The 17,039-nt window shown below is 44.4% G+C and overlaps 2 protein-coding genes across 5 annotated transcripts; one reads left to right on the plus strand and one right to left on the minus strand.

Moving 5' to 3' along the window:
- Positions 1–5,409: 5,409 nt before the first annotated feature.
- On the minus strand, positions 5,410–6,069 carry H2AC15 (H2A clustered histone 15). The gene has a single exon (XM_038584433.1). The coding sequence runs from the start codon at positions 6,036–6,038 to the stop codon at positions 5,646–5,648; it is 393 nt and encodes a 130-aa protein (XP_038440361.1). The 5' UTR covers positions 6,039–6,069; the 3' UTR covers positions 5,410–5,645.
- Positions 6,070–6,269: 200 nt separating this feature from the next.
- Positions 6,270–14,872, plus strand: H2BC15 (H2B clustered histone 15). Of its 4 annotated transcripts, none has more exons than XR_005384441.1 (3): positions 6,270–6,766; positions 8,143–8,234; positions 10,131–10,433. XR_005384441.1 is itself a non-coding variant. In XM_038584436.1 (2 exons), the coding sequence occupies exon 1, from the start codon at positions 6,363–6,365 to the stop codon at positions 6,741–6,743; it is 381 nt and encodes a 126-aa protein (XP_038440364.1). In that variant the 5' UTR covers positions 6,270–6,362; the 3' UTR covers positions 6,744–6,766; positions 7,772–8,076. The 4 variants fall into 4 exon arrangements, 2 of the variants coding, with proteins under 2 accessions (XP_038440364.1, XP_038440363.1); XR_005384442.1 differs by lacking the exons at positions 6,270–6,766; positions 8,143–8,234 and adding exons at positions 8,267–8,855; positions 14,407–14,872 and having other exon boundaries at positions 10,131–12,550; XM_038584436.1 differs by lacking the exons at positions 8,143–8,234; positions 10,131–10,433 and adding an exon at positions 7,772–8,076.
- The last annotated feature ends 2,167 nt before the right edge of the window (positions 14,873–17,039 follow it).

Below are 17,039 nucleotides of genomic sequence, written 5' to 3' on the forward strand. Positions count from 1 at the left end.
AAGAAATGCCTCTCTTTCCAGATAGTGTCATGGCATGCAAAACCAGGAAGGAGTATTTGGAGTCAGTTTAGATGTTTACCCTTGTGTTTCTACTGCACTCCAAAGCTGTGTTGAGGGCTGTTAGTTTAGTCAGTTGGGCATTTGATCCAGATAGGAAGGGATTGCTTTGTATTGTTTTGAGTAAAGTGGCAAAGCAACCATGGAGTACCTAGCCTTTCAGGTGCCGTGCTCAACAAATTAGCTTCTGTTGGTGAATAGGGTCCACTCTGGAAAGGGTCTACAGTGGGATTTCCTGGAGGTTCTCCCGAGCAGCATAGGTTGGAGCTACAATTTGTTGAGTCGTGTGCTGGCTCTGTACCCTCCTCCCGATGGTGGAGTTTGAAGTGGAGCAAGTTTTTATTTGCATGAGTGAACCTTCCAGTAAGAGTGCCTGTACTGCAGAAGGCGGCTCTCCGTGAGCCAGTGGTCACTATCAGTTAATAGGACACCTTGTGGGAATCCCTGGGTGGCACAGGGGTTTGGTGCCTGCCTTTGGCCCAGGGCGCGATCCTGGTGACCCGGGATCGAATCCCACGTTGGACTCACAGTGCACGGAGCCTGCTTCTCCCTCTGCCTGTGTCTCTGCCTCTCTCTCTGTGACTATCATAAAAAAAAAAAAAAAAAAAAAAAAAAGCAGTTAATTAAAAAAAAATAGGACACCTTGAATATTATGGGGGATGTATACAGTAAGATCCTGTCCCAAAGTTAATTTTGTAGCCTTGGGATTAAAAGAGCAGGGGTGGCCACAAGCCACCAGGTCGAGCTTTTTGCTGGCTGTGCAGTTAGCTCCTAGCCTGGGTTAGAATGACAAGACCATTCCCTTCTTTTCAGTCACATCTAAATTGTAAGATCTCTCTGTAGGAAGGCTCGGGGACACTGAGCAATGCATCTATGAGTTTTTTTCCAAAGCCCTTTCTGACTCTGGGCTCCATATTAATAAGCAGGTTCCAGCTGCCTGCATGTCCTTGATCAACTGGTAAAGAGGTCATGCTATTTCCCCATATCCTGGTATCCATAAGTGACAATACCCAGTTATGCCCCCAAAACCTTTCAACTGCTTAAGGGTTTGGGGAGAGGCAATGAGCCATATCCTATCCTCTCCTGGTCTCCTTGTTCCCTCCGAAGGAACTAGACCCAGATATTAGACAGATGTCTCACATAATTGATCCTCAGGTTGAGAGACCTTATACCCCCTTGTATCCAGAAAATGTAGAGTTTTTGGGTGTCAGCTTGTATGATCAGCTCAGAAGGGAGCACATAGCAGGAGACTACCCCCATATTGTCTGCAGCTGAAAATTCTGAGATGTCAGGACAGGGCCTGTCCACATAAATGCAGACTATCCTGGAATCCTTGAAGTAAAACTGTCCATGTTAACTGGGTGGATGGATTCATGGAGTCCTCAAATGTAAACAGAAACAGAATCCACATAAAGGGGAATACAAAAGAAGGCATATTTTAAGCCTAGGACTACAAGCCAGCTTTTACCTGAGGGAATTTGAGCCGAGGGTGCAAGGGTTGGGGACTGCACGATGAATGGGGATCACAGCCTCATTAATAATGCAGAGCTCTTGTACCAATCTCGCTCCCTATTGCATTTTTGTACCCCCCCCAAAGTTGGGGTGTTACATGGGCTGCTGCATTCTTTTAAGAGGCCCTGCTGCTTTAGATTATTTTTAATTTTTATCAGGCCCTCCTTTGCTTCTGGTCTTAGTGGGTAGTGTTTCTGACAGGGGAAGATTGTCGGGTCTTTAGGGTGTATGTGAACAGGCACCTCAGTTAAGGCTGGACCCAATTCTCCCTGAATTGCCCACACCTGGAGATTAACATCAGTCTATGTTAAGGGGAGGCAGTGGCTAGTCTGTCCAGGGGCCATTAATATGGGAGTTCCCAATATCTCTTACTAAGAGGTGTGAAGCTCTCAGGCATTATTCAGAAGGAGTGAGAGAAAATTAGCTCTCCTCAGGTGCATCCCAGCAGGAGAGAAAAAAAAATCTGGTTATGGGCTGTCCAGTGATGCCCTTACCAACAATGCTGAGAGGAGAGTTGTCCCAGGGCAGAGAGTAGGACAGAAAAGGTGAAACAAAATTAACTGGCTTTTCCTCTATCTCTAGAATTACCTGAGGCTCTGGGTTCATAATGGCAAGTTATTCTGGGGGAGCCACCGGGAAGAGCCCTGGGTTCCATCAGACCCTGTCAGGGTGCTGGTTGTCTGAACCTCATAGATTGAGATCCTCGAGGGTATTCAGATTTCCAGGGCCCTGGATGGCCACAGAGGTGGCATCCGGTACCAGTGTCTCCGGGGACTGTGTTGGTAATGGCTCATAAGGGTGCAATGAGGGCCTGTACTACTTTCTTAGCCTCTTTCTTGTTCCTTACTCCCCTCTGGGCCCTAGTTGTTAGACACCCGGTTAGCAGCTCAAAAAGCTCTTCGAGGTCCCCTCAGGGCCACAGCCAACTTTTGCAGCTTTTTCTGAAGATCTGGGGCTGATTGGGTCACAAATTTGTCTTTGAAAAAAATCTTAGCTTCAGAAGAATGGGGGGAGATAGATTCTATCAACCTCCTTAAGAAGGCTGTCAGGTTTTTCTCTTGAGTTTGGGTAACAATAGACAGCTTGGCATAATTTAGAGGTTTAACCTTTGACCTCTTAAATTTGTCTAGGCCACAGGCCTGGAAGTGACCAAGGTACCAATTTCTGAGGGGATCGTCAGAGTCCCAACTGGGTTCTTAGGCAGGGACAACTTGGGCTCCAGGGTAACTGGAAGTCCCTCAGGGGCCCACCTGTGTCCTGATGATTAATTAGCTGTTCGTCCCCAAATCTGTCAGCAGTGGCCAGGACTCTATGCCTCTCTGCCTCAGAGAGAGCTTGATTTCACAGGAGCATTACATCCTTCCAGGTTAATTCAAACACATAAGTGAGATTTTGGAAGGCTTCTATAAATTTATCTGGGTTTTTGGAAAATTTCCCAAGTCCCCCTTTGTCTCTGGGCTTGGAACAAAAAGGACACCTGCTCCTGGGGCAGAGCAGCACCTCCCCTTGGTCCTCTTCCAGGTACTACATTTTCTTGCAAGAGAGAGAGCCCCCAAGCATCAGTACGGGGTTCAGGATAGGTCAGGGGACCTGATCTTAAATCTGGATCAAGTGATTGAGACCTTAGGGAAGACTGAGCTGGGGTGGAAAATCCTCTGCAGACTCCATATGCTTGTCTCCCTTTGGAGTGGGGGTGGTATCCTCTGTTCCTTTACCCCCAGGGTCCAGCCATAAGAGAGAGCAGCCAGCAGGCTTCGCCAATACTGCTTTGCTGACACATGCCCTTATTTTCCTTTAAGGCCCAGAAATATTGTCCAGAGGGCACTTCTCCCCATTTTCCCTCATGTTTGCCAAACAAGTGCAATTGTAGAAGGGTATTATAATCGATACTTCCCTCAGTCCGCCATGTCCCCTCCTCCAATTTCTATTGTGCCATGCCTTGGAACGAAAGAGAATAAGTCACCTTTTGTTTCAGGTTTGCAGGTCAAACTGTTCCAGTTATTCAGGAAGCATCCCAAGGAGTACTGGTTTTGGTCAGGGACTTGCAAATGCCCATCTACAACAGAGAGGAGAAGGCATCCCTTGCCTCAGCTCCTCATGGCTAATCAGGAGGACTTCTTCCTGATGCAATGTCCTGGCTGTCCATGCAACTAGCAGCCCGGGCTGCGGTTGCTTCTGCCCAGGCTTGACCCTACTCCAGGAAGTGACCCCACTTTTCCTGACTCTTATTACCTCTGGGTTTCCCAGCCACAGGATTCAAAGGATACTGGCTGTGACCCAGGAAGACTCCATTAGTGGTGGATGGATGTGCCAGACTTCTGGCCCGTTAAGAGTTGGCATGACGGGCATAAGACCATTGTTCTGTTTGACAAACCCATTTTAAGAGGTTAACAAAGGCCAATTTCTGGAAGGACAGAGCAGGCCACCAGGGAAGGGATAAACTGCCAGGGTGGATGCCTGTTGCCCTTCCCTTCTCAGCAATACCTACCCCGATGCATTCCAGCCAGACCGGGGTCCGTTTTAGGATGGTCATAGTTGAGCAAAGGGGCATGCCCCTTGCCAAGTGTAACAAAATGGTCCCATGTATTCTGACGGTAGTCCCTCATGGATGTCAAGCAAGCTTGATCCATAAGGTGCAGGGATATAGCATTCTGTCACACAAAAAGAGCAAACATGTTTAGTGGCTGGAAGGCAGCAGGTCAACACTGCCAGTGTGACCCCAATGAGGGGATTAAGGGTGTGTGTGTGGGCGGGGGTGCTATTTCTAACATGTTCTGGGCCTGATCCCTGGGGGACGCCACCTGCCCTGCGCTCCTAGTCAGCCTAGATGCTCTCTCTACCTGATCGGGTAACAGGTGAAGGAGTAGGACTCAGATGCCACCAGACAGGAAGGCAGAGGCAGAAAGCCATTCCTCACCATATCAGGGTACTGGGAGTGAACTGGGAATACGATCCCTTGGGGGCCTTTCCTAGCTTTGTGTATCCCTTCCCTTAGAGAAGGGGTCAGTGGGAACCTATCACCAAAGACTTGAGAGCAGCAGCCCCGCGATTCCGGAGTGCCCATCATGTTGAGGACTGTAACAGAGGGAGGGACTTGCTGCCCACTACTCAGATGCCCATGGTGACCACCAGAGATCCCAGAGGAGCCCCCAAGAAAATGGTTCAGAATTTTTTTATCTCAGTTTTCTGGTGCCCGCCATCTGTGGTCACACCGCTAGGAGGAATGAAGAGGCAGACCAGACAAAGACTGGAGGGCAGCAAAGCAAACTTTTAAGAGGATAGAATCAGCTCTCCCTCCACACGGAGAGGCGGATGCGAGAATACCCTCCCACCACTCAGCAATGAGATTCCCTTTTGTGCAGTTTAGGCTGTGGCTGTTGCAGCACAGATCCTACAGGATTTCTTCCTATCTGTCTGAAAGGCTGGAAGTTCCCAGCCCAGCTTCCTTGGGCTGTTTTTCGGAGGCCGCCAAGTGCTAGGGATCTAACTAACCCTGAGGCCTCCGGTCTTGCTGTAGCCCAGTAACAGGACGCCAAGTTTATGTCGCAGACGGACATTTGATCCTGCAGAGAAATCAAGAATAAGGGGATCCCTGGGTGGCTCAGCGGTTTAGTGCCTGCCTTTGGCCCAGGGCGCAATCCTGGAGTCCCTGGAATCGAGTCCCACGTCGGGCTGCCAGTATGGAGCCTGCTTCTCCCTCTGCCTGTGTCTCTCTGCCTCTCTCTCGAAGTCTATCATGAATAAATAAATAAAATCTTTAAAAAAGAAATTAAGAAACACTTGCAAAGAACTGAAATACAAAAAAAATGTTTAAAAAAAAAGAAATCAAGAATACCCAAATTTTGCTCACGTGGGTTCATTAAAGCAAGTCTTTTTTCTTCAAAAGACTTCAGTTTAGGGACTCTCCGGTCAAGTGACAGATTCACAAATACCTTAGGCAACCTCTTTCCTTTTTTGCAGGTCAGTATTTAAACCTTGCTATGCCAACAATGGCTTAAAGGCACAGCTCCTTTGGTTCATTAAGTGGGTGGCTCTGAAAAGAGCCTTTTGGCTTGGGCAGGTGGAAACTGCCAGATCTACTTGCCCTTGGCCTTGTGGTGGCTCTCGGTCTTCTTGGGCAGCAGCACGGCCTGGATGTTGGGCAGGACGCCGCCCTGCGCGATGGTCACGCGGCCCAGCAGCTTGTTGAGCTCCTCGTCGTTGCGGATGGCCAGCTGCAGGTGGCGCGGGATGATGCGCGTCTTCTTGTTGTCGCGGGCCGCGTTGCCCGCCAGCTCCAGGATCTCGGCCGTCAGGTACTCCAGCACGGCCGCCAGGTACACCGGCGCGCCCGCCCCGACCCGCTCCGCGTAGTTGCCCTTGCGGAGCAGGCGGTGGACGCGGCCCACCGGGAACTGGAGCCCGGCGCGCGACGAGCGCGTCTTGGCCTTGGCGCGAGCCTTGCCGCCCTGCTTCCCGCGTCCCGACATGACGGAGAAAAAGGGGCAAACCAGAATAGGGTGAGAGTTGAAGCAACCAGAGGTGCCCTACTTATAGTCTCTATTGGGCACAAAAATGAAGCTGTGCCATTGGCTAAAATTACAGTTTCACCCTAAACCAATGCAATTCTGGTTTTCAACTACACTTTTTTTGATTGAACAGAATTAGTACATGACGTTTACAGAATTCACCAATGAGGTACAGGGTTTGACTCACTGCCTCCTCTGTTTAAGAAGCTGTGAATAAAGAGGACGCTTAGAGCCTCACACTCTTCTTCCTGGTATTTTCAAGTCCATTATCGGCTGCTCTCGGCCATGCCCGAGCCCGCCAAGTCCGCGCCGGCCCCGAAGAAGGGCTCCAAGAAGGCGGTGACCAAGGCGCAGAAGAAGGACGGCAAGAAGCGCAAGCGCAGCCGCAAGGAGAGCTACTCGGTGTACGTGTACAAGGTGCTGAAGCAGGTGCACCCCGACACGGGCATCTCGTCCAAGGCCATGGGCATCATGAACTCGTTCGTCAACGACATCTTCGAGCGCATCGCGGGCGAGGCGTCGCGCCTGGCGCATTACAACAAGCGCTCGACCATCACGTCCAGGGAGATCCAGACGGCCGTGCGCCTGCTGCTGCCCGGGGAGCTGGCCAAGCACGCCGTGTCCGAGGGCACCAAGGCCGTCACCAAGTACACCAGCGCCAAGTGAGTCCGCCTGCGGCAGAGCAATCGGTAAGACTCCGCACACACCCAAAAGGCTCTTTTCAGAGCCACTCTGTGATCTAAAGAGAACTGGCACTTCTTTACTCCGGGTGTTCCTTCGCTGTGAAGAAACAGTATGTGAATTCCACGTTTTCACTCGACTGGAAATTAATTACAATGTATGATAAGCTTAAGGAACGCTGGAGATGTATTTATATGGGTTTCGCTCAGGGAGGATCACGTTCATTAACACAAATCGAGTAAGAAAGTATTTCTTGTCTCCACAGTAAAAGCTGGTCACCTTTGACAATGTCAACCTGGCAAAAAGTTATAATAATGCCTCCAGCGCTCTGTCCCTAAATGTAAGGTGTGTTTTAGGAAGCACTGAGCACAGGCTAAGGACTGCACAAATCGTTTGTATTCACTTATGTTTCTTTGGGGAAGGGGGATGGTGCTGGCTGTCCCCTTGAGTTTGTATTTGCCACATACTAGGTTAGAAAGACAGCAGGGGGGGGGGGGGGGGGAAATGGAGAAACTCCCAATTCAAAATGTCCTCAGGCTTCAGTCATATGCCACGTTGGTTGGGGATGTCCAATCCAGACGCTGCGCGGCAGTTTCAAAGGCACCGGCTTCCCTTCCCGCGTCTGTCCTAATGGGGTAAGGGTGGGCAGCGTGGCTATGCGGGAGGCGGTGCCACTGCACCACTGCTTCTTTTCTCTGAGTGAAATTCCTCTTCGTGGGAAGGATTGCACTCTCCTACCTTTCCTGGTCAGAAGCCCTTCTGTATTTTCTTTCCGTGTCACTTGCATTTCGTGTTGCTATTGGGAAACATTTAAAAAGAAAACTAGAAGGGCAAGGGAAGCGCTGTTCCTTCTCCCCCAACTCAGGAGGTCAAAATCCCTCTCTCCATTTTAAGCTCTCAGGACCCGCACATTTGAAAGTATTTTGGTCCTTGCCGGGAATCGGGGTGGAAACACTTCTACACTGAATTGTATTTGCTGAAGTTTTTAAATAATACCCTTTATCCAATTCCAGTGCTCCCATGACAGCATTCTACTCCGAGGTGTTTACCTGAGAGTATTCTGCAGGCACTGAACAGGACACAGAAGGATGGACCAGCACTCTGCTAAGTAGCAAAATAGGAAAGGCAACCGCATATTCATGGCCAAAAGAATCAACAAATCTATTGAGATACGTTTACTCAGTAGGAGTCCATATAGCAAGAAAAAAAAGATTAAAATACACAGTTGTAAGAAAAAAATAAAAAAAAAATACACAGTTGTAGTTGGATGAATTTCAGAAACCTAAGTCTCAGAAGGTTCATAGATGATGCCACTTTATACAGCTCTAAAATATATTTCATTTAAGTATATAGAGAAGCACATGTAAGTGTATTATTCAAACAGCTTCTTTAAGAGCTTCATGAATGAGTTTTTGAGAATTAGGAAGTGGATGCCTCAGCGACAGTCACAGCAAGAGGATGTAGACAAGACCAGAGGTAAATACAAATTGTTGCCAACATTCTAGATTTAGTGCTAGAAGTTCTATTGTGGGTGTTTGATGCAATTTGTTTTATACTTAAGTTGTATGTTACATATATTCACTTTCTGTATCAAATGTGCTGAAAAATATAGTAGGGAGAGAACCCTTGCATGAAAACAAGTTCCAAGGGGGAATCCCCGGGTGGCTCAGCGGTTTAGCGCCTGCCTTCCTCCCAGGGTGTGTGGTCCTGGGGACCAGGAATCGAGTCCCACGTCGGGCTCCCTGCATGGACCCTGCTTCTCCCTCTGCCTGTGTCTCTGCCTCTATTTCTCTCTCTGTCTTAAAAAAATCTTAAAAAAAAAAAAAAAAAGTTCCAAGCATCATCTACTTTGTCATAAAGGAAATCTTATAAAGGAGAATTCCAAATCTTACAGTGTTTCTATAGACAGAATTTCTTTCAAAGAGCTGGAGAAAAAAGACTGACAGGCCATTAAAAAGGCCTGTGAATTTAGAAAATTCAAGATTTGGGCTACAATTAAGTCAGCAACCCACCTTCTCCAGCTCTTGGTGAACTTTCTGTCTACTCAGCTTTTCACTATCTTTGTGACAGTGTGTTTGAGGAGATACACACACGAGTGTGCGTATTTTGTGTTTTCTGTATTCATGTATATGTATGTGTGTACATCCCTCCCTCAATTTTATTAGAAAAGTTATACTGTTTAAATATATATATCTTCTCTCCTTCCATCATTTCTTAAGATGATAGTAAATTCACTATATATTTGGTTCTTTACTTTTCTGAGCATATAAGCCTTTGATCTTGTCCACTAAACCATTAATGCAGAGAATCAACAGGAAATTCTGATATTTCTTTGTTTTACAAAGTGAGGGAGTTGGCAGATAAAAAGCCCAGGGGAGGGATTGGAAGATAGGATTGAGAAGGATTAAATTAGCTAACCACATATCTATCTTGGGCCTGGAGAACATATGTGTGTGTGGATACAGGTATAGATAACATTACAGATACAGATAAAGGTATAGGTAGAGGCATGTTTTGGCTATTAGGGAACCGCCTGAATGACTCACAGTTTTCAGCGGGAAAGATGTCTGGAAAGATATGGGGAGGGAGTGGCTGAAATCTGTGCAGAATAGACAAATATTTGCATATCAATCCATTATACTACAGTATTTAGAAACTGAAAATTCCTAAGAGAAAAAGTAAAAAAGAAACCAAAGCTAGATTTTATGGGTTATTTGTGCTTTGGTGATCTGGGCATCTAACTTTTTGTTGTTCAAAGTATCTTGGTTTATGTCATTGCTGAACAGCCTTGGGAAATTGACTTGAGCTCAGCCAAACCTGGATGTCACTTTACTATGATACACTTTACTATTTGATACTGGAATAGCTGGTAGTTTCAATAAGTCACACGATTGGCACCAGATATTTTTTGTCATTTTTTTCCCTAAAGAACAGTTTTGAGAACACAAAAGGAACAGATTGGAACATCAAAATAGATGAGAGAGTCTTGTTGTAAAGGAGAGATTTTTTTCCCAAAGTCAGTTACTTGAACACGGCCTTTGTCCAGCCTAGAGAAATTCATCTTTTCTTCATTGAAAATTCCCTTCCGTGGAGGTTGAACAATAAATAGGTACTGACAAAGCTTAACTCTGTTTTCACTCCTTTCCAGATTCCATACACTTTGCCATCCTTGAGTTAGGAAGCTGCATTGGACACATGAAATTAATTTGACCACAACTTATCTTAGTTACATTTTAGTTTCTTTGATGTGGAAAACACATCTCATCTCGTCATCCATAACTGTCCAAACCATCTCAACTGTGTATAATTTCTGTAGTGACTAGTTTAACCACTTCCTGATACCTCTTCACTTCTATTTAACTTCTATTTCAGAGGCTTGCCTTTTCTGATGTTGTCACCATATCAGCCTCTTGGGAGGCTTCACGAGTAAAGCAGATGTGTGGTATTAAAATCAACAACAACAACAACAACCCACAATTAAAATGCACAAGGAAAATTTTTGTCCAGATTTGAATAAGGATAAAAAATTTCTATCAACTCCTGCAGAGTTGAACATAAATGTAAGTATTCCTAGGGGGCAATGAAGAGGACTGCTTCAGCTTAACTTGAGTTTATTGAGGGCCTTTTCAGTGCAAAGAACAAGGCTAGGACCTGGGCACGGTAGACAAGATGGATCAAGACCCCGCCCCCTGCAGACTTGTCAGGTGTGCCAGAATTCCTACTGAAGGAAGAATAAAACAAGTGCCTCAACCAAAGGTCTGCATCTACATCGAAAATAAGCAACTCTTGGGACACCTGTGGCTCAGCTGTTAAGCATCTGTCTTGGACTCACAGCATGATCCTGGAGTTCTGGGATAGAGTCCCACACTGGGCTCCTGCAGGGAGCCTGCTTCTCCCTCTGCCTCTGTCTCTGCCTCTCTCTCTCTCTCTCTGTCTCCATAAATAAAAAAATAAATAAAGCAATTCTTTTTGATGGAGAAATTATGAAAACCTATAAGGGAATGCTAGAATTCCAAGGATATTAATTTTGGGAAGACCTTCACATTTCAAGGCACAAGGGCAGAGGCTTAGTCCAGGGCCTGCTGCCACCACTGAGAGTAGCAGAGGGGTTGTAACCTGTGTTTATTGACATGCTATGATGTCTGTGCTTGTGTCGCTTAATAAACAAACAAGTTACATTTGGGGGGTCTAATTTATGAAAAGCAGGAGTTCCCATACCTATCATCTCCAACATTCCCAAGTCAAATGTTTCTAGTGCCCCTTTTCCAGACCACTAAGAAGTTACATTTTTAAACACTCATTAATACTTAAATGCATACAAAATTTTTTTATAGTCAGTAAACACCATAACTGTTGTGTAAACACAAAATAAGAGATAATTGGGCAGCCTGAGTGGCTCAGGGGTTTAGTGCAGCCTTCAGCCCAGGGCGTGTTCCTGGAGACCCAGGATCGAGTCCCACGTCAGGCTACCTGCATGGAGCCTACTTCTCCCTCTGCCTGTGTCTCTGCCTCTGTGTGTGTCTGTGTGTGTGTGTGTGTGTCTCATGAATAAATAAACTAAAAAATAAATAAATAAGAGACAATTGTTCTAACAATAAAGGAGATAATTTCAACATATACATTCTTGGGTCCTACACTCAAAAACATAAATTAGAAGTTGGGTATTTGCCTGTATTAGTGAGAAATAAAACCAATAGGGTAGATGTGCATATATATATATTGAGAGATTTCTTATAAGGAACCAGTTCATGTGATTAGGAGACTGACAAGGCCAAGATCTATAGGGTGAGTTGGCAAATGAGAGATCTTGGCAAATGAAAGATCCAGGGCAGCCAATGGCATAGTTTCTGTCTGGATGCCAGCAGCTTTGAGACCCAGGCAGGCTCATGTCTCAGTCTAAATTCAAAGGCAGGAAAAAGCCAACATCTCAGTTCAAAATCAGCCAGACATGAGTAGTTCTTATTAGGGGGAAAGACAGCCTTTTCATTTCATTCCTGATTTCAACTGATAGAATAAGGCCCACCCACATTCGGGGCAAAAATCTGCTTTACAATTAAGTCTACCAATTTAAATGTTTTGATGTCATCCAACCCCCACCCCCACCCCCCCTTTACAGAAACACCCAGAATGATGTTTGACTAAGTATCTGGGTAACCCAGGCCTGGTCAAGTTGATGCACAAAATCAGTCATTACAGAACCTACATATAGAATCATCCTGAAAGCAACAAGGATTGACTCAGATGATCAGACACCATTAATAGACTTACTCTCAATGATGTGACTTTCTTTTCTTTTTTCAGAAAATGCCAATAATTCTTGGGGGACATATGAAAAGAGCAAACTACAACCTCAATTTATAAAATGCATTCTGGGAAACCTCAGTGCCTATTGAACTACACACAAACACACACATGCTTCTTTTTAAAGGAGTCAGGTTCTAGGATTGATTAACAGGTTCTTTTGCCTTCAGATTTACTGAGACACTTGAACCAGTTCTTTGTGGGACATCTAGCATCCCTGGTCTTTTCCTAAATGTCAGCAATGCACCTTCCCCCAGCACTGGGACAGCCTAGAAACAGGTTGCCTGTTTTCTAGAATGTTCTCTAAGGGCCACTATTGTTCTGTGACAATGCAGACACTGATCATTTTCATTACAGAAGCTACATAATGGAAATGTTAAAGGTGAGAGCAGCTGGAAGGCATCCAAGAATGCTGGAATGTGCTCAGAAATAGTCTGCAATGCTGATGTGTCCATTGCAGAAGAAAAGACCTAGCAAGGTATCAGCCCTGGGTAAGCCAATTGGTCCATGTGTCTAGTTGAACAGTTCCTAAGTCCTTGTGTTGCCAGCATCTGACCTGTGGATGTGTGAACAAGCAGGGAGCCTTAGTGCTGAGATGAGGGGGAGAGCTTCCCTAACCCAGAAGTTCTCTCCATTTGCTGACAGTCTGACCAGCTTTGTATCTGTAGGCACACCAGTCCACTGGCTTTGAACTAAGGCAGAAGCCATGAGACTTAGACTCAGCTTTATCCCAATGAACAGAAAAGGCACAGCAGGACATTGAAATATGAGTATTAGTCCACCTCTCTGGAATCCACTGACACTGGCTATATGACCTTAGACCTTGAGAACACATGGAAACTTAACTCTCCTCAAAATATGACACAGAGATATGATGATCCCAGAGAAAGAATGAACTCCCCACAGCCACCTCCTAGGGAGGCCTTTACAACAGTGATCTCATTGCAGAGACCTCTAGCCTCCCTCCCCTGGTTACCAACACTGCCTGATACACAGACATATCCTCTCTCTGTAAAATTGGTCAGTGATGGTGAAGAACTCCCCTTCCTGGAGTTAGATGTGGAGTGAGAACATGCTCTGGGAAAGACAAGGCACACGCTGCCCCTGCTTGTCCTGGGATAAGCTATCCCCAAACCTGTTTTTATTTCCTGTTTTCCTGTCCTTCTTACTGACATGTTGTACCAGCCTAGAAGGAAAGAAATGAAAATTAATGTGTCTTTGGGGAACAGGGGGTGGGATGGAAGAAGGGGATCAGTTGTCATTGAGTGTGTCCTTGGGGAAATACGCAATGCAAAAAAACATGGTCATTGTCCTAAAAGACATATGTCCTAATATACGACAACTGAAGGAGATTTAGACTTGATGCATCGTGATCATGATCTAGTGTGCTGTGTTCCAAGGGAGATGGGCAAATTCTTCATAGCAGACACCACCATTCAGAGCTCTAACCACACAGCACCAAGGGTAATGAGTCTGGATTCATTTGTGCAGAAAGAGAAGCACTGTTTGGAAAGGGTTTTTAATGAGGCTAGTGACATTTTAGATTTTTAATTTGGCAGAAGTGTGCAGAGTGATAAATTTGGGGAAGAAGTCACCTGTGGCAGTGACTGAGGGATAGATGGATGCAGACCCAGAGTCCCTCACACTCCCCCTGCCCCTGCCCCCACAACAGTCCTATTCCACACCCCACCTCCTTTCCCCTACTCATGGAAGCAGCTTCTAGCTGGGGTGTGTGCTCCCAGCCCTGTGCTCTGACTCTGCATCCCCTCTGCAGCCCAGGGATTCCTTTGAACCTTAGTCTCATCAGCTTCCAGACTTCAAAGCCCTTACCATGGTCTCCAAGGTGTTGTGTGCTTTGGCCCAGGGCTGTCCTAGGCCTGCCACCCCTGGGTCCCACGAAGCTTCCTCTGCTCCCACCACCCTCTGATCCCCTTGCTGTTCCTCCTCAGACACAATGAACCTGTGGGCCTAGGAGCTCTGGCACTTCCCTTCCCTCTGACTGTGATGCTCCCACAATCCTTTCTTGCCTCCTACATTTGCTGCCCACATGTACCTCTTCCGTGGTTTTGCTACCACATGGCATCCTTACTGACATCATGCAAGAAATTATGGAGGCTCTGGGAGCCTCTAAGCACAGCACCACGCAAGCTTTCCCAGTGGACACAGCATAGGAAGGCTCTTGGACTGCATTTAAAAATGCTCAGTTCACAGCTTATGAAATCAGACACGCAAGAAGCAAGGAGGAAAGAAAGGAGCAAGTTAATAGTTTAGTGGACAAGTGGGTTGAGAGCCATGCTATTGAATCCAGTGTGTATAAAACTCTTGTACCTCTCATCTCTCCTCTCAGTGCCATCAGCCTGCGTGACAGACGCAGGACAGATTCAGGACAGCCACAGGCTAGCGCACCTGGCCACACCTGAAGCTCGCCGCAGACTCTGCTACACAGACATAGGTTTTATGTTTGTTACTGAACTCCTGGTGTGCCCAAAGCCAGGCTGACTTAAGGCCGCCTATATACTGAATGAGGGCTTTATGTGACCCTTGTGTCAGTGAATGCCAAATATTTACCATCTCATATGTTATTTAGTGCCTCCAGAAGATCTCTGGACTCTTTCATCTCTACGATCTCTATTTAACAACATATGCTCTATTTACTATGTATCTATACTTGAAATATCTTATAGGTTTTAGACTTGATCTTACTAACTAAAAACATATTTGTCTTTTATAATAAAATTGTTAATCTACAAAAGTAAATATGTGTATAGTCCATGGCATTTGTGGGTCTATCCCTGGCAAAGAACAATAAATTTATACTGGATGGATAAATTATCCTCTCTTTCCTCTCCTGCTTTTCCTGAATTCTGTGTTTTACATGAGCACGCTTGTGCTTACACACACACACACACATGCAAGTACTGGAGAGGATCCTCAGGGACCTGGATTCTGGTGTGACAGTGGGCTTGCCATTTGACCTCTCTAGCTTCCAATTGCTCAACTGTAAATAAGATCAGGGTTTAACAAGATGATTTTTAAGTTTCCTTCTGGCATTTAGGATTTTGTCAGTTACTTATTTCTCTTCTGTAAGAGGTTTCTTTGTGCTGTGGCTTACCTTTCTTAGTCTATTAAACACATTTCAACAAAACTAAGTCTTCTCTCTTTGACTATCACTATTGCTAGGAGATTTACTGCTACAAGGCAAAAGCAGAGGAAATTTCTCCTTCATTGCCCAGCTGAATTTTGCACGAAGGAATCTAAGAGAGAAGAAATTAAAAGCCTTTGAAAGAGATATAAAGTCAAATAGTAACAGATTTACAGACAAGTCTGAAACTTTCCAGAGCTTTTTAAGAAATTATTTGAAAAATGATAATAAACGTCTCAAGGAAGGAATAAATAACAATGAAGTAACATTATAGATTGCCATCATCATTGACAAAAATAAAAATGAAAAGGTAAAGATCACACCACTACCCACCAATTAGAAAGGTCAAAATCTGGCACGCTCAAAACACCAAATGCTGGTGAGGATGTGGAGCAAGATGAGCCCTCACTCACTGCTGGTGGGAAAGCAAAATGGAAGTGTCTTACACCTTGGGAGACAGTTTGGCAATTCTTAGAAAACTATGCATACAATCCTGCAATTACATTCTTGGATATTCTACCCAAAGGAGTTGAAAACTTATGTACACACAAAACTTGCACTAGGACATATATATTAGCTTTATTTGGAATTATCAAAACTTGGCGGTGACCAAGGTGTCCTTCAGTAGGTGAATGGGTAAATAAACTGATACATCCCAGACAATGATAACATTCAGTGCTAAAAAGAAATGAGCTATCAAACCAGGAAAAGACATGGAGGAACATTAAATGCATATTACAAAGTGAAAGAAGCCAATCTGAAAAGGCTGCATACACTATTATTCACCTATGGGGAGGGGTCTCCTTCCTCTCTCTCCATCCTTCCCCTTGCTGTGCTCTCTCAAATAAATAAAATCTTAAAAAGAAAAAGAATAATTTTAATGTACTGTTATAACATAACAAAGAAAAAATCATTCCCAGATGATTTCCTCAGATGTTTAGAATGAAGAAAAATAATACACTAATTAATGAAAGTTTTGGGGTGTGTTTTAATTTTTCAAAAATGACTTTTTATATCACATCTACTTTCATTGTGAAAACAATATAGAGTATAAAAGTGAGAATATAGGCATGGACTATTCAAGCAAATATTCAGTTGTTGCATAAAGCTGTTCAATAATGATAATTTTCTAAGAAACAACTATGAAGGACACCCCAATTAATATTAGAAATATGTACATGTGATGTGACTATGGAGTTGCACTTAAAATGTCTTATAAACCAAACATACTAGTGGTTTTTGCTAGTTGGTCCTTGTGAAAGTGTTTTGAGAATATAGAACTATAAATTCTTCCACTCAAAGTTGAGGGGTACCATCGTATAAATATAACACTGGAATTTCAAAAAAGAATTCTTGATATTAATTAGATTGCACTGTAGCTTTATTTTAACTTAGTTTTATTCCCCCAAAATTTTAAACTCATATCTTGAAAATAAACTAATAGAACATTAATGTATTAGTAAATATTAAAGTATTTATATTTGGCCATATACAATTATTTATATTTACCTTCAAGTAACTGAAACTTAATACTGCTTTCAATTTAAACAATTATGTCATAAAATGAGTGTGTATATAGTATGTAAAAATGTATATATATATTTGTGCATGTTATATATACATATAAAATATGTGTTATTTATACACGTTTACAGTAAAATATATTCTATCTTAATGTTTCAAATACTTTTACTCCAAGGGGATGCCAAAAAATTCAAATGCATTGGCTGTTCAGTTTCTGATTATTTCACTCCTGATCTAAGAACAGCAGTGAGATGGAGAGTACAGATACATCCAATCCTTTGAGATTTTTAACATATATTCTATGAGCTCAAATA

The sequence above is a fragment of the Canis lupus genome, chromosome 35, assembly GCF_011100685.1.
Source record: "Canis lupus familiaris isolate Mischka breed German Shepherd chromosome 35, alternate assembly UU_Cfam_GSD_1.0, whole genome shotgun sequence".
Classification (NCBI taxonomy): Eukaryota; Metazoa; Chordata; class Mammalia; order Carnivora; family Canidae; genus Canis; species Canis lupus.

Bases quoted from the DNA above. Each gene is read 5' to 3' on its own strand.
- H2AC15 (XM_038584433.1), bottom strand. From the start codon at position 6,038: ATGTCGGGACGCGGGAAGCAGGGCGGCAAGGCTCGCGCCAAGGCCAAG.
- H2BC15 (XM_038584436.1), top strand. From the start codon at position 6,363: ATGCCCGAGCCCGCCAAGTCCGCGCCGGCCCCGAAGAAGGGCTCCAAG.